Below are 26706 nucleotides of genomic sequence, written 5' to 3'. Positions count from 1 at the left end.
CTCCAGTAGCAAGGAAGAAGCCACTCCCAGGCAGCTATTTCCTGACACTAACCCTGCAAATCTCCCCCCAGGGTTTATTCTCTGGGAAAAGTTAGGGAACAGGTTGGGATGAATTAAAATCTGCACATTTCCTTGACTGGGGCCAACGCCATGAGATCAGGAGGCCGTGCACATCTGTGAGCGGCTGCCCCTGGGATCAAGAAGAAGAATCTTCATTTACTGTTGTAAATGCTGTCGCCCCCAAAGCATCTTTTGAGGGGTTTATTCTCTGCTGCAAGTAGAGGAGATACGGGGCCCCAACAGGTCTCAGGACACTGCTTACAAGGACTTGGGCTTCATTTTTGGGAAGAACACCATTGCTGAGGAAGACTTCTGTCTCCCTGCTAGTTTAGGGCAAGTTCATGAAGTGGTAAAACTCTGACACTGACCTTCACTGAAAATGTGGTAAGAATCCAGAAGAGTGGATTCTTCTGGAATACACCCCCAGAAGGGCATCTGCTCAGCTGCTAGTCTTAGAGAGATGTTTCCATCAGTCCTAAAGAGGACCAAGGACGGTGATTCAATCAGCAGGAGAGGATGTGCTGGTGATCGGACACTACAAAATCTTTGCTGATCCTGATCAATACCATTTTCCCAAGTGACGAGGACAAGCAGGCCGAGGTCACCTGCCTGGCTGAAATTCAGCCCAGGAGGGCTGGCTGAACACTGATAAGAAATTGTCCCTTCAAACAAAAGTCTGAAACGTGTGGAACTTTTAGTTCTAGAGCAAGAAAAGATTTTGACCCAGTTTCAGATTTTAAGTCCATCTCCTAAACAAAAGCAGCTGAAGTTTAAATGAGCCAATTCTGCAGATCATTACGCTGCTATTACACAATTCCTTCTAATCCCTGAAGTGTGGAAGATGTGCCAACGCCAACCCAGGCACATCTTTGTCATTTCAGCTGGACTTCCATCCTTTCCATTAAAGATTTCATCCTGCTAAACCGTTCTTGACAAAAGCCAAACACTAAAATCTCCCAAATATTTATTGTCATTTCTTTGGCCACACTATCACAAGTGCCTAAATTCCCCTTCTCAGTTGGAGAGCTATCTAGACCAGAGGTCTCCAAATCTTTCAGCCTAATAAACATCACAAAGGCTCATGAGCCCCTACGAGTAGTAAGGGAGAGATTGTGCCACAAAAGGAACAAAAATGACCAGCCATCCCCTGCTGGCTATTCCTCTCCCCTAAGAACTTGGTCTAATCCCCTCCACCCTACAGCCCTTAAAAAACAATGTGCCAAGGAAAGGGAGCGACTGCCGTGCATACTGATTCCCCTCCCAGCTTGGATGTGGCTCCTGGAGGACCGCTGCCAGCCAACTGCTCAGAGCAGCCCCTTCTGAGATGCTGGGCTACGGCAGAAGGTTGCTTTTCATCCCTCTGTTTTAGGAACTGCCCAAAGACACCATCAGGCTGGTTGCAGCTCTCCTAGGCTCACCCAACAGCAGAACTCTTCCCGCAACCTCTTTGGGTCTCCAAAGCCCAGCAAATAAAAGGGCTGTGGAGCCCGCAGCCACTCTCGGACCCTCCCCAAGCCAGCCCAAGAAGCAACTTAGGCTTGTCCAGATATTTTGAGGAGAAGGCAGAGGATGCAGTCCAAGAAGCACATTCCTCTTTCTCTTCCAACATTCAACGTGCTAACACAGCACCCTTTAGGCGAGGAGCTACACACGCTCCCTGACAAGCCACGCAGGGAGCAAGAGCCCGAGGAACCAAGGGAAAGGAGGATGATGTGCCAGAGACACGGGGTTATGGAAGCTCTCAGGGCCACCCCTGTGTGCTCAAGTGTGCTGAGGACAACCGTGGAAGTATTGATGTCTAATCTTAAAGAAGCCACAGTTGAGAAGGTAACATTATAAACCTATAAAATAAGGTTTTACTGCTGCTGACTAGCTGGGACATGCAGAACATGTGTTGCAGGGAACATAGCATGATTTTATTAGCAAACACAAAGCCATTCATGCAGAGTGGCCCAAGTGGGGTGGCTTGAATTAAGAGAACAATAGCAGCTCATCAGATGGCCCTTTCTTTCACATATGTCTTCAACTTACTACGCTAGCAAATACTTAAAGCAACTTGGAAATACATTTTCATCTGAAGAGCCTCACGTTATTAACACATTAGATTAAAATCAAAATAATTGAGAACGTAACCTATTCCCGATGCTCTTCATTACATGACTAAATCCAAAACATCAGCACTCAGCCAGCCTCCCCCCTCTTTTGGAAAATCATTTGCGATCAAGTGACTATTTGCCCGATTGAGCCCAAGCCAGCACTTTGCAGCTCAGCTGAGACTAAACAGGGTAATTTTTCGGCACCAAACGCAACGCTGCCTCAGTGCCCAAGCGTGTGGGTCTCAGGAGAGCTGGGGACCTCTCGAGCTGTCCAGGAGATGATGTGCTCCATCCGAAAGGAAAAAAAAAACCCACCCTGTTGCGTCAGAGGCTAATGCTAACTGCGTTTCACATTCGATCATGGGTTCCAGTTCCTCAAATAACAAAACAATAGACACGAAAGAGGAAAAGTGGAAACTGCTGCTCAGGGACGCTTGCCACGATGTGCCGGTTGGAAGTGTGCTGGGGCCAAATCCTGCTACAGCCGGGCTGGGGCTCGGCATGCCAGGAGAGCCCCGCAGGAGGGGCAAAGGCTGGCTTCCCCCTTTCGGAGCTGCTTGCCGGTCCATTGGCATCCTTCTCCGTTCCGTCCCCAGCTCTCCTTGCAGCGCCCGGGGGGATGTGCAGTATTTACGCTGCTCGCTCACCCCAGGACAGGAGGGATGAGAAGAGCTGAGCAAGAAGCGGCAGCGGACAGCACAGAGATGGGTTTGGGAAGGAGACTTCAAAAGTCTCACAGCGGGCTCCTGCTCTCAACGTCCTTGCATCGGGCACCCCTGCAGTGACTTTAGGTCGCCCCAGACTTATTTTATGCCCAACCATGTTTTAAGACTTTGCTTTGCAAAACAACCAAGCAAGCAAGCAGACATGCTGCTGCTTTAAAGCTAGCGTGAGGAACAGCCTGCCTACTGTTCATGGCTTAAATTACAGATCTGCCACAGGACACCGGTACAAATGATAAGGCAGCAGCGCCCTGGCTTAACCTTTGTCAAAGAATTCCTAATCCTCTCCAAGATTAGACTTTTGTTCTTCTTAACTGCCAGCCCAACACGCCACCTAGACTGCAGGGGGCCAGGCCCACAAACACAAATTAATTACATCAGCTGTAATTCACACCTCAGGATGCTTTTGAAGTGACTCGTTAAGTGCTTTTGCATAAGACAGTTGGGGGAAAAAAAACCCTAGTAGAGTATGACACTGAAATACAGATTTCTCTTCTGGAAGGAGCACTACACAGATAAAACCCTAATATCCCAAGGGGTGAATTCAAGCAGATGCAGTTTGTTTCGGTGCTGGTCTGGGCATCTATCAACTCACAGAGTCCAACTGGACACCTCTAGGATCTACCACAGCAGCAATGAAATGACCACAATGCGTTCATCATCCCATCCGTCCTCACTCCAGCCCAGAATCCAGGGCTCAGGGACAGAGGAGCTGCCCAGCCACCGCATTCGGCCGCCCCTGCCCACCATCCTGCCACACCAAAAGGAAGCTGAAATGTCACTGAGGAAGATGTTGCTCCTCCAGGGCTGGAAAATCCCCCGTCCTAATGCAAATCATATCATTCCCCCTGCAGCCGAGCGAGTTGGGGGGGCCTCCAAACACCACCGCTCTGCAAACAAGAAGCCAGAAGAGTTTTGGCTATGGCAGCTGACCTTGAGGCGAGGAACACAGTGCTGCCAGCGAGTCTCCGGGGACTGAGCTTGGCATCACTGCTTTGGCCAGCAGGGAGGACCAGGCCAGGTAACTGTGCTGTCCTTCCCTCCACTCAGCACCCCACAGGGAAACTTGGCAAGATTTAGTCAATCCCAAGTTGGTGCTGCACAGCTTTCAAGGGAGAAGGACAAACTCTATTTTTCTGTAATTTGCTGTGAAGAAATTGCAGAGCAGCTTGGTTTGCTTGGAGAAAGACGATTCCCCATCACAGCAAGGAGACCCAGCCGCGCTTGAGCCGAAGCCATGCAGATCCCAACCCTAACCCACCCCACGACACCATCCAAAGGGAAATCTCCATGCTTCCATCCTTTCCCCGCTTCCTTCCTGCTCCTTCAACCTGGGGACTACAGACAGAGAAAACCACCAGCAGGTTAATGACGGATGGGCAAAACCTTCACGCATATCCGATGATCACTACCGGGAGGCTGATGGGAGAGATAGCGGCCCTAAGCTCATCCTGCTGGAATGGCACGTCAGAAATGCCGGTGGCTTTCTGCCTCCCAACCAGTGCGGCGGCAGGGGCAGGACAGGGTGGGGAAAACAAGTTTTAGCCTTTTTTGCAAGTTTAATATTCCTACAGCGACCACATGCTGCTCAAGAACAACCTCCAAGCCAATTAGAAAATTTAAAAAAAACACCCAACGCTAAGGACTAATTGCTTAAGATAAAAACACCACTTATCTCCCAAATGATTTTCCCTGACCCTTTTGTGCATGGCAGTTCTCTAAATAAAAATGTGAGCTATTTACCCAGGGTGGGATTTTCTTGAGGGCCCGTAGGTGTGTCAAGGCAAGGTCAGTAAGGAGAGAGGATTTTTTTTTAAAATTTTTTTTTTTTTTTAAGGCCAATAACTACAGCTTGGAAAAGCTAGCTAGCAAGCTTTCAGGCCCGCAGATTACCCTCCTGGTCTGCAAAAGAAGCAAGAAACTGAAAGTCAAACACAGGCTGAGAACAAATGTTCCAAGTTAAATACGTTAATCAATTAGATAAGTGGAGTGAAAATGCTGCTCAGTGTCCCCGAGAAGAGGGGGTGAACATCGCAAAGGTGCAGAGAGGACAGCTGTCCTCCGTGAAGCACTGAGGTTACATGCTGGTGAAGTATTAAGGTACGTCAGAAAATAAACATTCTTTCTTGAATTTGGGATTTTTAGGAGCAAGCAGATAAACGCAGCTCCCAGGCCTGTCTCCAGAAGCATCTCCTAGGCCTCCACGTGGAATCGGAGCCACTTCTTGACGCTCATCCCCCAGAAATGAACAATTTAGATCCTGGAGCAACAACCGGGTGGGTCCCCATGGTCTAACTCCTCCAGAACTTCCAAAAGCAAGTGCCTTTCAATAGTGGGGCTTCTTTGGGAGGACACAGCAGCAAGTGCTCCATGGGTGCAGGGATCCTGCAGCACCAAGGCTGGGAAAGGAGGGGGACCACCTCTCCCTGCAGACCCTGCCCGTGGACCATCGCAGCTATAACACCACCACGATGCCGATGCAAGGCCAAACTCTTTCTTTGCATAGCCTGGAAAGAATCCCAGCAATTTCAACGACGGCAATCTCCCTGCCTGCCATCTCGCGGCTCCATATCCTGCACGAGCGAGTTATTTCAAACATTTTCAGCCCGTGTTGTTGTGTGCTGAAGGTAGAATTGGGCGTGAAGAAAGCATTCGTTGAGTTAACTCTGTTTTACTCGGCAAGTGGAACAAATTTCATCACCCCCTACAAGTCCATTCTGTTTTCTATTTATACCGCAGCCATTTGGTGCAGGACTCAGGAGCAGCAGGAACAGGTGATGTAATGCACTGTACAAACAGCATTCTGTTCATACAGTGGGAAAATAAAGTGCATTCTCTTGGTTTCTTTGATCACGCTTAAAACAATCAGATTAGAAGTCACAGATAACCCAATACATGCTGGAGATGAAAGGACTCTGGAGAAATAAATCACCCAAAGTTAGATATTAAGCAAGATTTCTCTCTCAACAATCAACTTATCTGCGGAGAGAGGAGGAATGACCATGTGGTTTCAAAATCCTGCCAGGCATTTTATTTATTTTTATAATACCATAAAGCTACTCCACCCACTTTTTCAGAATGAACGTTGCATTACACAACACATCAAAGGGACTTTATGGCCTAAATTAAGCAATAAAATAGTTGAGATTGTGCGTTATGCTGAAAATTGGCCGGCTCCTGGTGCCTGGTGAGATGGGAGGCGAACACCGGGCGTTCAGAGCACCTGAAGAAAGCTCAGGGCGGCATGGCCTGAGGTATCAAAGTGTGTGGCACTTGCATTTAATAGACCAAAGTGAAGTCTGAGGCCTTCGGTGCCAGTTGTAACCCTCTCTTGCCCAGGGGATGGTACCAACTCTGAGAAACCCAACACAAGGCACGGGGTATCAGTGCTGGCATGAAGATCTGGTTAGTTGGATACAGCCCACCGTGCCAATGACCTTTAAGGTTTGGTTCATAGGCAACAAGCTCTGTCGGAAGCCGTGGGCTTCACGGATGAGGTTCTCCCCACCTTTGACAGCAAGCTGTGCCTTGGGAAAAGCAGATGGGAAAGCCATTGGTAGGTCTGCAGCACTGCCGCACTGCCCACCATCTGGCCATCTCCTGCTCCTCCTGCCTTGATCAAAATTACACAAAAAATAAAATTAATTAAACACCCTCTTGAAATGTTTTCTGGCTTGTACGCATTTTTAATTGAAAAATAACTAGAAGATGGGATAGGTAAGAGCGATGTGTCTGTGCTAAATGCTTGTTTTCCAGCCCTGCTTCCTGTCCTTACAGAGAAAGGTGGGAAATGAGAGGGTATCAAGAGAGGAAAAAGTTGGTCCATAACTCTGGAGCAGAGCAGGGGCTAAGTTTCCACCAGAGCAGCTCAGGAGATACAAGAAAAATCACCTTGCAATGAGACACGAGCTGGTGGGTCCTACACACCCTGATGCATGCATGTCCTTCCTTTCCCACTCTCAAAACAGGGGTTAAAAAAAAAAGGATTTAATTAATTTGGGCCCTATCATGATTTTCTGCGGCCTGACTCATCGTGTTTGATCTCCCAAGGCTGGCGAGAGGTGTTTGAGCCTGCCCTCGGAGCCCCCGGCGCTCCAGCCAAGCACCAACAATGACTAGACAGACTTGAGCGCCACTCCTTCCATCTATCAATAGAGTCACTGTTGGGCGAGCTGACTCACCGCTCTCCCTGAGAACTGTTCAGCCCCGGTTCTCCATCAAAAGAGCAAAAATAAAACGAAATAATTCTATGTTTGCGGAGAGTGAGTTTAGCAAGAAGAGAGCTTTATTTTAAGGTTTTGTTTTTAGGAGGTTCCTCCAAAGGAAGCTTGCACTGCTGCTTTCGGGCAGCAGAATCGGCAGGCGCTCCTGGAGGACGCTCTCAAGCAGCTCTTGCTTCCAAATTGTGCTCTAAAGGCACAGTGAGGAGGATATTTAAACCTATAGACCGCACATAAGGAAAACACGCGCACACAAAAGTTCTGGAAACCCCCAAGTATGGGAGCAGAGCCATTCATAAACCAGCCTGTCTTGGCACAGCATCATCCAGGGCTCCAGTGGGCAATGAGAAGGATTTTAATTTTCCCTTTAAGCCTCTCCACGCCCTTACACCGAATGCAAAACCCCAGACTGGCCGCGTCGATCTATGTTACATCTTCCTCCTCTGCTCCCCAGAGCTGCGCTTGGGCTCAGCACAACCAAGCCTGGGTGGAGATGAAGGAAGGGTGAACGTACCCAGGCTGACACTTCTGTTGCTGCTGTAAAACACAAAAACCACCCAAAACTATGGCAAAGGATTTCCCAATAACTTCTCAGTTCAATTAAGTAATAATGTTTAATGTCCCATCAAGAACTGATGCAGGAAGATGATGACAATGAAAGTTTCAGCATGAGGGAGCTTGACACAAACCTGGGGAGACACAAGTTTACAGGTAGACCTTGGCCCCCCCAACCAAGTCACGCCTGCATCCCACCAGATTCCCACACATGCCCTGGTCCTACAGGAATCCCAGTATAGGACATGAGGACCTTGTGCAGACACGTCGGACTGGGACAAGACATACTTCTAGCCCACAGTAGACCTGAGTTCAGTATGGCCATTCAAGACCTATTCTCTGCTCTACATCCAGGAACCGCCACACACCGATGAGAACTGGGATTCTCTGTATCTATCAGCTTCCTTCAGGATGCTAAGCTTTAATTAACTGATCTCTCTACAGTATTCACGAACGTCAGCAAGCTCTACAACATCTTCTGATTAACTGCATTTAAGCAATTAATTCCAATTCAGTTTATTCCTCCTGAAACCTCATGCAATATGTCAGAATGAAGAGATGCCACCACCTTGCTAAGACGACGTAGCTGTCTGAAGAGTGTTTTAGGAAAGAACAAGCCAGACTTCTGCACAACAAGACATAAAGATGGTATTTAAGGTTCTTTGAAGGCCTCCAAGACTTTATGGGAGAGACCAGTCCCAGTACAAACAAGTCACCTGATGCAATTACAAGTCACGGTGGAGTCCCCAAACTTATCTCAATCAGACACTCTTGATTTCCTGTTTGCGGCATTGACAAATAAAAAGCTTTACATTACAGGTAATTATACTTCACAGAGGACAACAATTAAGAAATAGCCAATTACATTTTACAAGCTCAGGATAATCAAAAGCTTCCTCAAATATCTAGAGTTGCAATAAGCCCTTAGAAATGGCAACTCCCAACAAATTGCAGGTAATTTAGAGCAATTTACACAGATGACATATTTCCCTATCTGGGCTTAAAACCTTCAAACTCAGTTCCGAAAAATACTGCAGGAGTTCCTGGAATGTATCACTGCTGATTTCTAAAAATAGTGCATTGCCCGTTCCCACCTTCGCTGGCCTTGGAGGCGAGACGCAGGACCTCTGGTCACCACGCTGCAAAGAGAAATTCACCACCAGCCGAAGAGATTGGAGATCAGATATTTAAAAACATGGGAGGATCCTAACACGCACACCAACAAACAACAACAACAACAAAAAATCCATTCCTTTTGTTATATGAAAAAAACGCTTGATTTTAATACCGCATAATTTAAGCCTTATTGTTTTTAAAGGAACAGTCGCCTGTTTTATTTGTAAGCCAGTGCTGTAGGTCCCACACAGTCAATGCATGAGGATCAGGATCAAACAGCAAATTAAAAATCATTAAACAACTGGGAGGAAAAGAAACATATCTTTCTCATTTTTAAAGCTTATCCTCTCAGATGGGAGATTTAAAAACACCCCTAGAGGTGTAGAGGAGGAGAAACAGACAAGGATATGATCTAGATGACTGTTACAGTATGACTGTCTCATCCCTCATTTTCGATGCATTTTTTGGGAAAAAAAACCAATGCTTTTCCTTGCTCACGTGGCTTGGGTTGCTGGAACTGCACTTTTACCTCAGAGCAGGGCTCTCATACTGTATTTCATGATTCTCTGCAGTGATGGCTCCTTGTCTCCTGGCCACCGGTCCAGCTGTTGGTGCCGTTACTTCAGCTCTATGAGCATACAAATTTCTGCAGGGCTCATTGTTGCATAAAAGCTGATGCAGCTCTTCAGACATGCATGCTACAGATGAGGATGTGCTTGGCAGTTAAGTGAGAACTAAAATCACAGAGGTATTGGTTGGAAGGGACCTCTGGAGGTGCAGAGTAGTCCAGCCTCCAGCTTGAAGTGGGACTGCTGTCAACACCAGGTAAGGTGGACATGGCTGATGTTCACTTACTGAAAACATAGATATTTTATGAAATCTAGTGAGAAAGGTAAAATCATGATCAGCTGTGGTGAGATACCGGAACGGCCTTTTCTGCTCTTGCATCGTAGGGACCACAGGAAGAGTAAGGAGGAAGGATTAACGCAAGGAAAGCCAACAATGTGCTTGAAAGAGCCTGGGATGAGCTTTAACACACTCCTCTCCAAGAAATGACGCGTGCTTGTTTTGTCTATATGGGAAGGCAGAGATAGGACAAATAGTAAAGCGCTAGTAAGGCACTCCTCCGGGACTCAGAGGGCACTCTGACCTCAAACAGCTCACACGGTCAGCAGGTCCCCTGCCAACGCAGGGCCACACCATCTACTCTCTTCTCCATCCCACCTCCTCAAGCCTGGACCACTGCAGGTGGCAGACTGCAGACGGTATTTCCCCACTGCCCTCCCACAGCACTGCCACTCCGATGCTCCCCATCTCCATGCTCACCCCAGCACCTCAGAAGGACTTCCCACCCGCAAAATCCTGTTCTCTGGTTCCAAATTCATGCTCAAAACACGGTAAAACACAGAGGGACGTGATGCACTGAGCACTAGGACAGCAAAGGGTGACATGGTGCAGAAGGGAGCCCAGTATGAAAGGGAGAGCTTGTGAAAACCTTTTTAAGGCCCGAAGGGGTTTACTGTTTAATACAGAGTTCAGATGCAACATGAACTGCTGACCCTAAAAAGGTGGAAAAATTTATTTTCAAACTCCACCATAACTGCATTGGCAACAATATGGTAGACCTCTCTACCATACTCCAGGACTGTTCTACTTTTCCTCTATGCCAAAAGCAGAGTAACCCAATTTTATAAACCCAGCTTACACTCAGCTATCGCTCTGGACTGAATATAATCCTGATCTATTCACTGAATATAACCCTGATCTAGTTAAAGACGTCCCTGCTTACTGCAGGGTTGGACTAGATGGCCTTTAAAGGTCCCTTCCAACCCAACGCATTCTACGGTTCTATAATCCTGTTTGACAAACCTGCCTGTTTTATTAAACTACACAAGTTAGATAATTTTGGATGCTTGCTCATACAATCCTGATTTTGCCTCCTTGTCATATCAATGTGTGTATATTAAATGTAAAATGAAAAACTGTTTTTAAAATTCAGATTTTAAAGGAAGCACATTTTTCTTCCCTGTTAATTACCTTCTGTGGCTTGGCAACACCTTTGTGGACAATAGGTGTTCCTGCCACCACTGTCCCATCTGGAACAAGAGGTTTGGCTCCAGTCCACCCTCTTTCTTCAGCTCAGGCTTCCAGGATGATTTCCAAGGCTGGGAAGTGAGTGGATTATGCTACTCCATACCACCTGAGGCAACACACTACACCCAAGTCCGCAGCCCAAGATGGGCTACCTGGGAGGGTTTCTGACATTGCTGGTGCCAAGCCACAGGCAATTAACAAAGAAAAAGGGTTGCTCGTAGCTTGACTGCTGGCAGTGTGGTTGATGGTTCTAGACAGAAGAACGTACATGAGGTGAGAAAGACAGCAATCCATGCGGAGCTGACTCAGGGCGTCACCATCAGGGACCAAAACCTCGATGACCTTGCTGAGTCCGAGCAACTGCTGCCTCTCAAGCGTATCCTACCACTGGGGAGGCCAATCCAGTGAGCTGTAGGATGCATTGGCCCTTCTGAGCATGTGGAAGAGCTGTGGGCAGGCACTGGAGGACTGCAAGGCCAGCAGCTTTGAGCAACCTGGTCTAGCAGGAGGTGTCCCTGCCCAGGGCAAGGGGGTTGGAACTGGATGGTCTTTAAGGTCCCTTCCAACCTAAACCATTCTGTGATCTTCACTATGAAATGGGTGGGATATCAGCTCGCTCACTCCAGCTCCAACAGGCCACCTCTCCCAGGCCGAGTGCCCAAGTCAAGGGACAGTCGGCTCTCAAGCAGAGGAACTCTAGCACCGCGTCAAGAAAGGAAAACAGATCAAAATGGGGCCAGATGATTTTTCTGCCAAGACTGCTGCAGGATCAGAAAAGCCTCATGAGCTTTTCTGCAGGCAGCGAGGCTCAGCAGGAGAGGAGCTAGAACAAGCGCTGGGGTTTCTGCCTTCCTCAGATTTGCTCATCTCTTCCATCCAAGCAGCGTGACGGAGCAGTGGAGCCTGAATGGTGAACTGTCCCAGGGACAGAGGGCACCCTGCTAATGGTCAGAGACGCAACGCGTCGGTGTGGGCGATCCCTGCCCTCCTCTCCCAGCTCTGCTGCAGTGGAGCAATGCAAAAGGCAGCAGCAGGCATCCGCACCGTGCCTCTCGCTGGAGGAAAAACGCACCCTGAGCCTGATGAAACTGGAAGGCGTTGGTCGCTCGGCTGTGACACCCACTGCCGTGCCGGCCGCCCTCCCGGCCACGCGGGCCAGAACCCTGCCCTGCGCTGATGCTTATCTGGGCCAGTGAGTCGGGCAGAGTGCTATGTTAGCATAAAAACAACAACAACCCCGAACAATTTCCAGCCGGTTCAGTGTAGCACCTTTCCAACTTCTCCGCAATCACTGAGAGAGAAGCATGTGAAAAATGCCCTTGTCTCAGCGCAGGCTACCTTCTCCTGAATGCCGCAGGGCTGAAAATAAAAATACTGAGTTTTGCCCAGTTGGCAGAAAGCACCAGCACCTGCAACGACACGAGGAAACGCACAGAACCTTCCAGCACCCGAAAATGAGTACAAGAGGTCGTTGCCAGTCTGCCGCATCCCAGAAACCAACTAAAGGAACTTCACTTCTCCCCTGGACCACTACAACCCATACAGCGCTGGAGGGACGCCGAAAGAGGAGAGCGGACACAGCCCATAGCTCGGCTGCAGCGGTTGCTGCTCCCCAGCCTCCTCCCACCTCCCCACCAGTGTATTTGTGTTACCCAAGCTGCTACAAGCTTTGCCACTTAAACCTACGGAGAGCAAATCCGCATGGGACAGTTACTAGAACGGCGCAAGCCTGGGCACCCTGCCCATCCTAGTGCCAGCCACCCCCACGACTGGTTCCACCTCCCCAGTGACAACTGGGGATGGCGAGGCCAGCAGAGACAAAGGTGTGCTGGGTTTCCCTTTGAAGGGATTTAGATCTGGAGCGCTCCACACCGACAAAGTGCTGAGCCAGGCATTTACTCAGGTGTATAAACATCACAGATGGCAAACGCCAGCCTTGCAAGAATTCTCCTCCAAAGCTTAAGAATAAATTCAACATGTTTTCAAATAATTATGGATGAATCATTCGAAAAAACCTTTCTATGTTTTATCTTCAGCTGCTGACACCGATCGTGCAGCTGTTTTGTTTTTAATGTAATTACATATTCCCACCTACTTGCACTCTCAGCGTGTAGCAGAGTACTCCAGGTAGCAGAAAACCTAAAGCACAGGCTGACATTTCCTTTTGGCCTTTGGAAGTGACAGAACAGTTAACACAAAACTTAATTTATTTGAGGTGGGAGGGGGAAAGAAAGGCCGCAAGTTAATTTCCCTTAGAAGCCCGATGGTCCCCACCCAGAAACCTTGCACACAAAAGAATACTGCCTTTTAAACTGGTAGGTTAGGTCTGAGACCAGAGCGAAGGTTTGTCAACCATGACAAGCTACAGCTTGTTTAACAGTCGACCGGAGGGTTGAAAAGTCTAATAAAACCAAAGGGCCTTCCATAACAAAGCGGCTGCCACTTAAGGAGAACATTCACACCCATTCAGTAGGGTTTTGTTTTTTTTTTTCCCAAACATGCAAAGGTATTTGGAGCCACTAAAGCGAGCAAAAACACACCAAAACCCAGCAGCTACAAACTGAAGCTGGAAAAAACTGAAGGGAGCAATAAGGAACACGCTGAGAAGAGTGAGAGTAACTAAGCACGGGAGGAGATAAGAAAAATGCTGCGTGACCTCCCATCACTTGGATGCCTTTCTAAAATAGACACTTCAGCCTGACCACAAGTTATTGTGCAAGAATCACTGGGTGAAGCTGTGTGACCTGTTATCTCCAGGATTACCACAGGGAAGTTTTTCCCATGCCCATTTGGAAAGCTTCCTCTCTTCAGACAGAGGAAGGTTTCTGGATGGGTTTTAGCAGGCTCCTCCAGCCTCTTCTGGGGAAGACCCAAACCCACCGCTTGGGGACAGCGGGATGCTCGCCCTTCCCAATGCCTCCAGTTGGGCCCATTTCCCCAGCCAGCAGCACTCAAAATCACCCCCGGGTCACAAACTTCACTGCATATATCTGGAGGGGAAAACCACAACGTGACAAATCCTACGCTGCAGTGACACATCCATGCATCCCTTGCTGCCCGTTTCCATCTTGTTTCAAGCTCATCTATTTTTGCCAGCATTGGCCCATCTTGAAGAAAAAAGAGAGTCGAGCGAGCCTTTTCAAAGTAGCTTTTCCCCCGGAGAGGAAAACAAAGCTTCCCTGAACATGCAAGATGTTCAAAGACACATTAAATATAAATACTTCCACAACAAAGAAGGCAGCTTCTGCCCTTTCTTTTCCTGGCAGAGCCTTGGACCAAGCAGCAAAGGGGTGCTGCTTCATCCAGCAGAAGACACATGCCGCACACACCTGAGGTTGCCAGCGTACCCAACAGCTTTCTTCTGTGGCTTTGCTCAAGAAGGAACATTTTTCATTTCCTAAGAAATAAATGTTATGACAGTCACATGGACTGAATTAAAAGTACAAAGACAAGGCTTCTTAGCCAAAGACCCCAACTTTTTATTAAAAAAATAAAAAATACATGCCCTGTGGAAATACAATCTGGGTAGGGCCATAAGGAGAGCAAGAAGGTTCCAAGGTCATGTTTTACAATCTTTTGAAGCAGGAATGAAGCCGATGTCCGAAGGAGGCGTTTCGTGCTGCAATCTGTACAGAGCTTCCCTTTCTTCAGCACGCTGCAAATGTTACAGTGCAAGAACTTGCTGTCTTTGCTCGGGCACTCTTATTTATACACAATAAAGCCCTTGTGCAGGAGATCAAGGCTGTATTTCATTGATTTGACATGATGGTTAACCTGTGAACTTTGCCCCTGCTAATAGAATAATTTCTATTTGTTGATTCCCCTTTTGGGATCCTCGAGGGTAACAGTCGCTTCAGCCCAGCTCTCATTTGCATGTCTGGTGCCAAATGGTTTTACAGCTCTTACTGCCGTGGGGCAGAGCCGGGACAAAGTTAATCGCACCCAGTAGCTCCAGCTGGATACAGAGTCCCCGCACCTCTCTCCCTGGATCCCACCTGTAATTCCCAGCAGCTCCCCTGCGACTCAGCTCGGATTTGAACTTTGCTTGTGAAAGCTTGGGGAGGTCCTCAGCTACCAAACCATCGGTCCCACGTGAATACACGCACAGGCCAGAGCTCCCAACGTGGCCGCCTGGGCCAGGCTGGCAGCAATGGCAGAACAAGGGAGCCCCTCTTCCAGATAAATCTCATCCAGTCTGAAAAGCTGATGGCCAGCCAAGAAAAAGCCCAAAATTTATGCCTGAAAAGGGTAAATCTGTTGAACACCAAAGGCACAGTTTTCCAGCAAGGCTAACCCACTCTAAATGTGAACTCCTGAAAATAAAGGCAATCCCACCTCCCCACACCTACCGCTTTCTTCCTTCCAGCACCACCATTTCTCTGAACACATCCTATAGATAAATGACCAAAAACCTAAGCCTACAGAAAAAAAGGGAGAGGAGAGGACTGAGACTCTCCAGTCTACAACAAGACAGGGAATATGTGAGGGTCAGAGGGCTGAAGGAAGAATAAAACCCAGTAGCTTCTGGTCATTAGGCTCTGGAGGTAGGTCCACGGACTAATGCAAGGTCCTGGTGCTAACCAGTAGGTCTGACTGGGGTATTTCAAAGAGGTTTTTTCCTTTAGCTATAGTTTTCCCTCCTTCCACTGTTTTTCATCAGGATAGGAGAAAGCTATTCATCTATTAGCTATTTAGATCAGCTGAAGACCTTCTAAAAGCTGGTACTTTAAGAACATGTTGTATCTTGGGGGCCACAGGACCAAAAATTCCAGGTCTCGCCATCAAAGCATACTCTGGAGTCTTCAAAGGCAAAATCCAATTTCCACATGGGTTTTATGAATTTGGATAATCTGACTTAAAACTGCAACGGTTCTACTTAAATTCATCACTGCTGTAACAACAGTGAAGAACCCAGACCAGGGCTGTGAGTAACGATGGCTTTGCTTTTACACACAAGCGTGACCTGCTGCAATATCATTTCTGAGCGTGACTTCGGGCAAAGCAGCTTGCTCTGGCACATGGCAGAGGGGAACGAGAAGATGCGTGTCTCCAGAAGAGACCTTTCCTGACACGCCCAGATGATGAGCACGGGATTCAGGGCCGCACCAGCGAAGGGGCATCTTTGCCTCCGATGAGCAGAGACAGTCCCCGGAGCAGCTCAACCCCAAGCCACGTGCGTATGGTAGTGGGAGGAAAAACATGAGCCTCTTGACAAACGAATCGCCCCAAAATCAGATGACCACTGGGGATGGTGTATTTCCAAGAGGATTGTCTTCTTCATAGAGTCTGAAGCTGCACTTCCAAATGAAGCAGGCAGTAATTAGCTAATTACTGGCATTAGGATGGATGGTGTCGGACCCGTTTTATCTCCTCCAGTATTGCTCCACTTCCAAACCCCCTCCACTAAGCCAGCAGCAGAGCTTTGACAGCTCATTGCCATGGAAGAGGCTGGTAAGAAGGCACCAAGGAAAACTGGCCTCAATGCCGGGACGGCACAACACCAGCTGCTCCACGCCGCCAGGCAGAGCAAACCCCTGCTCTCAACAAAGTGTCACATCTTTTCAGAAAGATGCTCAGAATTATATTCACCAGCAATTTGACTTTTTAATCATTTCAATTTCTGTGACTAAAACCCTTCAATCGGAACAAAACCGGGAAAAAATAACCCCTCTCCTTCTCTAACAGCCTGCCTAGCTTAACAGACCATACCAAATCGTGAAGGTTTTTGCTTTTGTGGGCTTCACATATTTCATTTAATGCAGATAATTAACCTCAGTTTCTAATTTCAAATCCTCCACATAAGGAAGTGAAGTGATTGAATACATTTACTGACAGACGGAAAATTAAAATATTACTACAGCTTCTGCATGTGGCTCAAAAGACAGGGCCTTGCAAAAGATCTTTCTTCTTTCATTTGTCTGATTAACTGTAATTTGCTTAATGGATTTAAGGATGAGCCTAATAATCCAATGATATTTCCAGGAACCGATTTAGGATATGAGCACCTCTGCTCTGAAGTTGTTTTTTTTAAACACGGCACTTTTCTGCACTACACATACATTCTGAAACTAGATTTTTCCACCGATTCTAATGAAATCAGGTCCATTATTTATTTTAAATGCATGGTGACTGCACGACTAGCCTCACACAGTGCTCTAACTTCTTGGAGCACCTTCTGAAGGCCCAAACCCAGGGATGACCCATGACCGCAGCGTGCTCTGGCAGCCAGCGACCAGGGAGGACTTCTTGCAAGGCTTGGGAAGGTGGGGAAGTCAACAGGTCTACCCTAACACGAGGCCAGCATGTGTTCCCCCAGCACTCCCTCACCCTTCTCAGTCCCTTTTCTGCCAAGAAAGCCCAGCGTAACAGGATTTCACAGTCTGTCTCAATGGTTAATAAATCCAGGATCTAACAGACTATTAAAGGAAAACATCCAAGAGGCAGTCATTTTTAAAACATCCAATGGTAACTAATTATTCAAGGGATTAGTCCATTATAGTGACAACAAAGAAACTCTTAAAACATAAAGCCAAGTTGAAGTTGAACGGCAGATCAAAACCAAGGTGTACCCACCCCGTGGCCCACCTCCTGGGTGCACTCCTCAGCATCTTGGGATCAGCTCAGCTCCCCGTTCAGCTTTTTAGCACCCAATTCTTTCTGAAACCGGGCAGAACCCAAACCAGCGCAACTTCCAGACCACTTCTCAAAACACAGTATCTCATGATTTGCGCCCTCATTGTAAGTGCACATCAAAACAGAACCAGATGGGCCGTGGCTCTGTCAAACCCAGCCATGAAGCCCTCCAAGGATGGAGATCTCCTCTCTTCTGGTGACCCGTTACTGGGATGCACCAAGCTCCTCATGAAGACATTTTCCCCCACCACGTCCACTCTGCACATCCCCAACACCAAAAAGAGGGGATATAACTCCCTTTTTCTGCTTCTAAGACGAAAGATTATGTAACCCAAATAAATCATAGAATGGTTTGGGTTAGAAGGGACCTTAAAGGGGACCTTAGTTCCAACCCCCCTGCCATGGGGGGGTAAACTCAATAAGGTAGCTGCCTCAAAATAAGGTAGCTGCTTGCTGGAGGAGAGGAGAGAACACTATTCATTTATCAAAAGAGACTGCTAAAAGCTTTAACTACCTGTCTTTAAAAAGAAGCCAAAGCACTGATCCATAACCAAACAACAAACACGCCACTTCTTCATCTTGATTTGTGTAGAGGCAAAGCTATGGGCACAAAAGGTATTCTTCTTCAAATAAAATCCATTTTAAAACTTGGCAACCACCAGTATAAATACTCTACACTGTTAATGTAAGCATTTCCACGCAGAAGTTTCATCAGCTCTAACAATGTATTTAAAAAAGCTGGCGTAACTTCTGTGCAAAAACACCATCAGTCTTTGTCTTGTGTATCTTACAGCGCTGGAGTCACTAAATTACCACTTAGCGCTATTAGCATCAGACCCCACCTCCCCGTTAGACTCACTAACTTCTCACAAGAACAATGCAGAACCAAAACCATTACTCTGTAACTTATTTTCTTTAAATTTGGAAATAGCCAGAGATGCCAAACGGGCTTGTATCAATTACAAGCGCTGTTACGGGCCCGGCAATTTTAATTCAAGCTAAGTGTCCAAAACTTTTCCTTCTGCCTTTACATAGGGGTAAAATATTCAGTAGCTGTTTTTTTCCAGCAACTCACCTCTCATGAAGCTCTGGTAGCTTAGCTCCAACATGCACATGCTGCTTCTCCAGTTAAAAGCGGCATCCATAAGACAGTAACACATGCCTTACACTTTCTAAACCCAGACTGCTCCCGCATAAGTGGTTGTGATTTTGCATCCCCAGTTTTCCACCCATTCGGTACCAATTAACACCAATTCCTTCACCGCACAGTCTTGAGTCAGAAGCGCGCAATTTAATATTTAATTATGACCGAAGCAGCAAACCTCAAAATTAGATTTGCCAGCTAAATTTCAGCTGCTTCGTGACACTGGCCCAGCTTCTGACCGCTGGACCGCTGATGCTGCCTAAGCACTAGAGAGATCCTGCATCATCCCTGAACCAGCCCTACACCGTTCCTCTCCATGCTACAGTTCCTCTTTGCATTGTCTCAGACCAGAGAGTGTCACATCCCTATAAAAGCTCCTTCAGTCGTTTCTCCACTTGCTGTCTCTGCGTACCCTGTTATGAAGCTGTGTGCTGTATGTTTTGGGGAGAGCTGCACTCACACTTGTCCAGGGAGGCTGCCAGTATGTGGGCACAAGCATAAGGACCCTCCTGGTGATTTCTACCAGCCCCCGTGGAGAATCATCCGGTGGCATGGCCTGTCCTTTCCATTTGGACCACCACCACCTGTGAAACGCCATGAGCTTAGTCATCTCGGCACTCTGGAAATTAAAGCTTAGATCATGTAGCCAGCTTCCTTTAAAAAAACAACAAACCACATATATATCTCAAAGCTCCCATTGGGAAATTTCTCCATCCGTGCCAATCAGCTCTACTACAATATTCCCCGATGCCCAACAACTGGAGACCTCACCTACCATCATGTGTCCTCTCATCACCATCCTCCAGGTCTCCTTTCCAACACGTTGTGTGCTTCATGACGTGGGTCAAAACCCAAAACAACTAGCAGAACCAACCTACATCTGCCAGCTTCCTGGTCTTTCAGAAGAGATGAAAGCAGAGCTGTTCATACATGACACCATATGCTCTTCTTGCCTTCCACCAACGGGAAGAAAGCAAAGGCAACGGCTGTGAGCGCTACTCCTCAACGCTTTGGGAGTGGGAGGGGAACCCCTTCTCATGCAAAGCTAAAGCGACAGCAGAAGAAACCCACCACGATAAAAGACACAACTTTGAACTTCCCCCACCAAACACCGAATTTCCAGCTTTTTAAGACATGTGCGTTTTCCTGGAGTGCTGGAAAACCAGGCTGCAGGGCGGTTCTCAGGCACAGGTTTAATTTCTGCTCTTCGGATCCGAGGAACGCCATCCCGGCGTGTCAGAAGAAGGTTAATGAACGATTTAGCCACCCTCACAACCACGTTAGTGTCACTTTCGGAAGCTGCCAGTTAATGCCCGAGATCTTCGGGGGTTACCCTCTTTGAAGTTCACTGATCCATAACCAATGTCCAATTAATTTGCAGGAGCCTAACTATAATGACTATTGGCCTTTTCCTACACATACAAAAACACAGTGGGTAACGGCGATGCTTCTGGCTTTGGGATATTCTCACATACACACGCACATTTGCACACCTTCAAAATATCCAGCGTTAATCGGGTTGTCTTCTGCCACTTGAGGAGTTTTTACATTTGCTCTCCCAAGAGCAGAGCTACCGTGTCAAGATTTATGAACTTTCTGCTGCAAAAAATTTGGAGCCGATTCAAGATGCTCATTTGCTAACAGAGAAATACTCCTATTGCATTTGCTCAGATTCCTCTTTATTTAGGGTTTCCATGGAGGCCAAGGAATAGAAGTTCAGTCTTGGGAAGATTAAACAGGCCCTCAGATATAATGCAAAACAGCTTATTTCAACATTCCCTCAAGAACAGAAACGAGAAATTCTTCCACACATATGCAAGGAAAAAAAATATAAAAAAAGGTTTGTGGAAATTTTCAAAATAAATTGGGATCCGGCCTTTCAAATGCTGCATGCAGCGATCGCTTCTTGCTGCAAGCAGCTCCGCCAGCTTCCAGCCCAGTAACTCAGGTGAGAAAGTAAACGAACAAAAAAAAAAAGTCTGCAGGATAAAGATGCCACAGCTTAAAAACCAGCTTATTCAAGGCAGCTATTGCCAGACAACATCCGGGAAGTAAGTTAATTTGACCACAAGGTCTTGCACAAAGAGGAACAATCACCTCATAAATTAGTATCTCAGCAGATTTTTTAGAATAAAAAAAATGTGGCGATTGCGCAGTTTGGCAGCATCTTCCATGGCGATGCTCTGGATGCTACTAGAGCTGACATACCAACATTTTAAAAAAATCAAATAAATCGCTTATCTTCAGTTACTGCGGGCTGAGAAATGACTCCTGCTCTGGTGAGAATGGTAAATGTTTCCGTGCCTCCCTACCCCACAGGTCAACGGAGCGTCAGCAGCCACAATGACAGGCTGTTGGACACGACAAATTAATAGTAACGCATTTTTTCTGACCTCCATCCCCCAGGTAAAGATTTATTGCACGTTGTTCCAATCTGCTACAAAAATGCCCAAGACTCCACTCCAAAATACTTCAATTTCATAGTGTGTTTCTTAATCATTTTAAAATCTGTCAGAGATACATTGAGATAATGGGTAAAGTGCATTTTTTTCTGAAGCCGGAGCTGAGAAGCGCAGTGTTGCACACAGGATTTTGGTACCTGCTCTAGTAAGGAAACTAACCACAGCTGAACCTCAAATAAGTTATTTTCAATCTTAAAGCCATTATCGCTTAAATAATAAAAAAAAATACTTCAATTGTAGACTTTTCTAATCCTTCGCTTATGGCGAGTACCCGACCGCTCAGTGAAAACACACTTCAAGAAACATTCAAGGTTTTTATTAACTCCACAGGAAAGTCCCAGGACCCTGGGATTTTGTTTTTCCGACTCCTGATTAAAACAGCGGGAGTCCACAAGAATTCCCCCTTTTTTTTTTCCTTTTTTTTTTTTTTCTTTCCCAGAGAGTTTCACATGCGACATCCCCCTCCTCAAAATCTATAAGAAAACAAGAATCAAACCGAAAACATTTCGCCAGCTGAAAGGCGCCGAGACCTTGCGTGGGGCGGGATGCGTTTCCAGCTGCCAGCCTAAAGGGACGGCCGAGGGAGATTAAACACAGAAATGCTTTTCATAAGGCAGGCGGCTTTGAAGAGGACAGTTCAGCTACTTCATTTCGTAATCTTCACAAAGCGTCAGATTTTAGCCTAAGCAGGTCTTAAAACAAGGAGATTTTATTTAAAAAAGAGAAAAAAAAGAAAAAAAAGAAAAAAGTAGGAATGTGTTCTGGCCGGGTTCTGTTGATTCAGCAAAGGTTAGACACACACACGCTTATTGATCCCAGAGAGCTCCCTGCTAAGTTAATTGTCTGGAATTTTAACTGAGCTCTCAGCAAGTTTCAAAATCCATGTTGGCTGGAAGTGGGTGGGGGACCCAGAAAAAAAACAGGCTGCAAAACTGTGCAACTCCTCCAGTTAAAAAAAAAACAAAAAAGCAAACACAAACACAAATAACAAAAAAACCCAACAGCAATTATTCTGATGAAGGGAAAAGCTGCAGCAGGGAATGGTTTTAACTGGATTTGGTGATTCTGACTTTGACACCGCTCAAATTCAGTGCTGAGAATCTTGTGTGCAAAGCAGTACCATTATCAGGGAGTACTGTGAACCCCATCGCACTGATATAAACATGACAGAGGTGAGGACATCTCCTGCAAGCTTCCTGCAGCCTCCACTTGTGGCTTATCACAACAATTTCCTGGTGTATTTACAAGTTTTACCAGGAGCTGTACTCGCCTGCCTTCCTGTAACTGAACACCGAGGTTCTGCCGGTGCGGGCTCCAGCCAACCTGGAACCGCAGCTCGCTCGACCCCCTGCGCGCGCAGGAGGACGTGCAATGCCCACCAAGCCCTACCTGCCTCCAGCAGCAGTGAAGACTGGGCTGCAGGGATGATTCGGGGCCACCAGACAGGAACAGCCAAAGACACCCTTAAAATAACCTGGGACGAATATCAAATAAAGCTTTGGATTCCACCAAAGCGCCCGCACAACCCCATCCTGTACAGACGCAGATGCTCCCCACCACCCGAGGTCCTCCAAGGCTTCTCATCACCCCCGCAGCGGCTCCCGGCTCCATTCCCCGGAGACACCCCGCAGAAGGGACGCTGCCCTACCTGAACTCCCTCCCCTCGCTGTATCGGCGAGCCGAGGCGGCGCGCTGGGTGGCCGTCTCCAGGAGCAGCTTCTGTGTCAGCCTGCTGGAGGGTGCCGAGTCCCTGCTGGCCTCGGGCTCGGCCTCTTGGTCGCATTTCCACTCCTCGTCCTCGTTCAGAGTCGGCAGATAACCGGGTAGCCCTTTACCTGTCCCAGACCCTGAGCTCGGATCGCTATAAATTTTTGGACTTTCCCCACCTGTCCTCGTGTATTCCAAATAAATATCCGACTTAAGGAACAAAGGGTAGGTATTGTCTTCTATCATGCACTGAATCTCCGTTTGGGCCTGGTCAAACATGTCGGGGTCAATCTGCAGTTTCATGACGCAGTCTTTGATGAAGCTTTTTGTGGCCGGTTTGATCTGCCGGGACACAATGCCGTTGTTGTCGAGGATGTATTTTTTGTAAATGGCTTTTGCCAGCTTGAGTCTTTTTTCCTCATTAGACGTGCAGGGCTCCAGCTTCCTGAAGCCGCTGCAGGCAAACCAGAAGTCCAGCAGATCCGCGCAGTCCTCCTGTTTCAGGAAAGTCCTGAAGAGGTTGATACCGTCTTGATCATCCAGCAAGGAGTGCAGCGACTCGGCCCACTTCAGGTAGGGTGGAGTTGGCGAAGCACTCCCCTCGGGCTCGTACCCCAAATCCAAATCGGAGCGCCTCGGGGTTGCCGTGGACGTCTCATTTCTAACCACATCGCTTTTACTGGAGTAGAAACCGTGGCTAACTGGCCTTGGATCCGTGGACACGAGTTCCCCCTCCTCGCCAGGAACCGGAGGCCTCGGAGCATCTTCAGTGAAGCTTCCTCCAAGGTCCAAGGGGAAGCCCTTCCCCTGGATATTCATTTTTCTGGTCCTTGCTTGCACAGGAACAGCAGGGGATGAGCTCAAATCTCAAATCACCAATATTTGTAGCTCCAAGGTGAACAAGCTTGTTTGGCTGAAACAGACGAGAAAAAAATAAGTGAGTAACACTGTAAATAAACACTCTAAGATTACAAAGCACTAGTTTTGCTCTGCTCCAGTACTGTATTAACACCTCTTTTTCAGCAGAATCAATGGCAAAGCTCTCAGCGACTTCAGAGAGCACAGAACCAGGCTCAAACCAGGCACCCTCTAAAAATGACAGTTACAAAATATCCCAAAACTTTACATCCAGCATTCGGCATCACTGATACAGTTGATGCCACGCTACAACAGCGGCCAACTTCACATCAGCGGTGGTTTTACAGGACCCTGGGATCTGGCAGTGCCCACATCCAAGAGATCTACGCTCGGGTACCACGCAGTGACACGGGACACATGCCATCTTCTGCGCTGCCATTAGCCCCTCTGCACAGCCTACCTGGACAGAACACACACTGGATCATACTAAGGCAGCATGTTTTTATCTGGCTACTGATCGAGCAAATGTTCGTCCCCTAACAGGAATTTAAGGCTTGTAAGAAATATTTTGAAAGAACACCCAGTTAGCCCCGAAAGCGAGACTGCACCTTAATCAAACACAGGTGGCTTTCGTACGCTCAAGTGACATACCAGCGCCACATTCCTCGCAAATCTCTGCATTTTACAAATACGCTGCGTCGCCTCATCTAGCTCTAGGGGAATCCAGATGCATCGCTGACCCCAATATTTTGGGCATCTGGACTGCATTCTTGCTTCAGATGGGCATGTTAGCACAGGAGCTTAGGTCTGGCACCCCATTTCATAGACACGCCATCGAGAAAAGGTTCATTGATGCTAACAACACTGCATGCGACGGGACAATTTCAGGTCATCAAAGGAAGCTGAGAAAACCATCTCAAGAGGGCAATCTGATCAAATGCAATGTTTTTAAAGAAGAGCAATGAGTCAATATGGAGGATGGGAGGGAGGTGTGGGGAAGGAGGGTGCGGACAACCCCCAGGCCGCGACTTCCACTGCTCAACGAGGTAACTTCCCAATTTTTAATTCGGTCGCCAAAGTCTTGTCTTACAGAACAGCACCCGCCTCAAAGCCCCCGGTACCGCAAAGCCCCACAAATTACTCCTCGCACCCGGCTTGACCCAACAGCATGTGAAAACGCACCAGGGAAGACACAGCTTTGCTCAGCTGCCCTCCCAAAGCTCGCCCCGCTCCAAGGAACATGCCTCGGGGATGCTCTGCCATCTTCCCCCCGTTCCCTCTCTCCGGTGGAACTAAGAGCAGCTGCCTGTGCCATGCCCATCCTTACATCCCCACTGCCATCGCCATGCCTGTCTTTACAGCCCACCTGGCCATCGCCGTGCCCATCCTTACAGCCCCATGGCCACTGCTGTGCCCATCCTTACAGCCCACCTGGCCACCCCGAACAAGCCCAGCGAGCCCAGGGGTGGCTGGGGAGCAGGGCCTGGCCCCGTCTGCCCACCCTGCGCCGTGCAGGAGCCAGAGCCGCCCTCGCACCCAGCTCCAGCTGCCCCGGGCACCGGGGAACGGGGCTGGTTTTCGGGTCTTTTTCACCTCGGGTCCGGATGCGAGCGCGGGGTTGGCACCCACCTCCCCGGCAAAGGTCGCCTGGGTGCTGGTGACCCCCGGGGCCCCGGCCCCACGGCCATTGTTGAGGCCTGGCTCCTCGCCCCGGCCGGGGGTGGCCCCGCGGGGTCCCCACGGGGACGAGCGAGGCGCCGGGCCGCCTCTCCCCGCGGAGACGGAGGCGGGGGGGGGGGGGGTGGACCCGCCGCCTCTCGGCCCCCGGGGGCAGCCCCAGCGCTGACAGGGGCCCCCCGCCGCCCGCGGGCAACTTCGGGGGAGGCGACCCCGGCGGGTTCCCCCCCTCCTCGCCGCCCCCGCTCGCCCTCCGCGGCGCGGCCCGGCCCGGCCCGCCGGCGGCCGTCCGCCCCCCCCGCGCCCAGGGCGGCCTAGCGCCGGCTCAGCGGCGCCCGGCGCGGCCCCGCGCCTCCCGCCCGCCCGCCCGGCGGCGGCCTCCGGCGCGGCCTCGGCGCAGGGCCTGGGCTCGGGGCCGCCTCCCCGCTCACTCCCCACTCACCCGCACGGAGCAGCGGCGGCAGCGGCGCGGGGCCCGGCCCATGCGGCTCAGCAGCGGCGGCGGCCCGGGGCGGCGGCGGCGGCACAAAGCGGGCGGCCCGGGACGCCCATGGCCGCGGCCGCTGGCTGGCTTGTGGCGGCGACAGGCAGCGAGCAGCCAGCCAGCCCCGCACCGCTCCGCTCCGCCTGCGCCGCTGCCTCCCCAGCGCCGGAGAGAGTGGCTCAGCCGCGCCCCCCGCGCCCCCGGACGGTACTGCGGCACCGGCTGCCCGCGCCGGCCGCGGGGGCGGAGCGGCACCGGCCCGGCCCGGCCCGGCCCGGCCCGGGGGAGGCGGTGCCGGAGGCACACGGGGCCCGCGGGACCCCGCAGCGCCGGCATCCCGCGTCGCTGCTAGGCCGCACAGCGGCTGCCGGCCCCGGGAGGCCTCGAGGCCCCGGGAGCCCCGGGCCGAGGGTCCGCGCACGGTGGCTACCGGCCCCCAGAAGCCTCGAGTCCTGGTGAGGCCTGAGCCGAGGGTCTGGGTATGGCGGCTACCAGTCCCTGGAGGCCTCGAGTCCCCAGGAGCCCCGGGCCGAGGGTCTCTGTACGGTGGCTACTGGCCCCTGGAAGCCTTGAGTCCTTGGTAGCCCTGGGCATATGGCCGAGGGTCTCTGTACGGTGGCTACTGGCCCCTGGAAGCCTTGAGTCCTTGGTAGCCCTGGGCATATGGCCGAGGGTCAGGGCACAGTGGCTACAGGCCCCCAGAGGCCTTGAGTCCTGGGTAGCCCTGAGCCAAGGGTCCAGGTAGGGTAGCTACCAGCCCCTGGAGGCCTCAAGTCTTGGGTAGCCCTGAGCCGAGTGTCTGGGCACAGTGGCTACCAGCCCCCGGAGGCCTCGTGTCCTGGCGAGCCCCAGGCCGAGGGTCAGGTACAGCAGCTACC

The 26706-nt window shown here is 49.4% G+C and overlaps 1 protein-coding gene across 1 annotated transcript in view; it reads right to left on the bottom strand.

Moving 5' to 3' along the window:
• Nucleotides 1-26030, bottom strand: part of AXIN1 (axin 1) — a 75002-nt gene extending 48972 nt beyond the window's left edge. Inside the window, exons 1-2 of the mRNA XM_074597600.1 lie at nt 25787-26030; nt 22751-23722 (exon numbers count right to left, since the gene is read on the bottom strand). Coding sequence (XP_074453701.1) covers nt 22751-23628 — 878 coding nt within the window. The 5' untranslated portion in view covers nt 23629-23722; nt 25787-26030. The remainder of the gene's footprint in view (nt 1-22750; nt 23723-25786) is intronic.
• Between the last annotated feature and the right edge of the window lie 676 nt (nt 26031-26706).

This window comes from Larus michahellis, chromosome 8 (assembly GCF_964199755.1).
Source record: "Larus michahellis chromosome 8, bLarMic1.1, whole genome shotgun sequence".
Taxonomy (NCBI): Eukaryota; Metazoa; Chordata; class Aves; order Charadriiformes; family Laridae; genus Larus; species Larus michahellis.
This window is presented reverse-complemented; position numbering and strand designations above follow the sequence as displayed.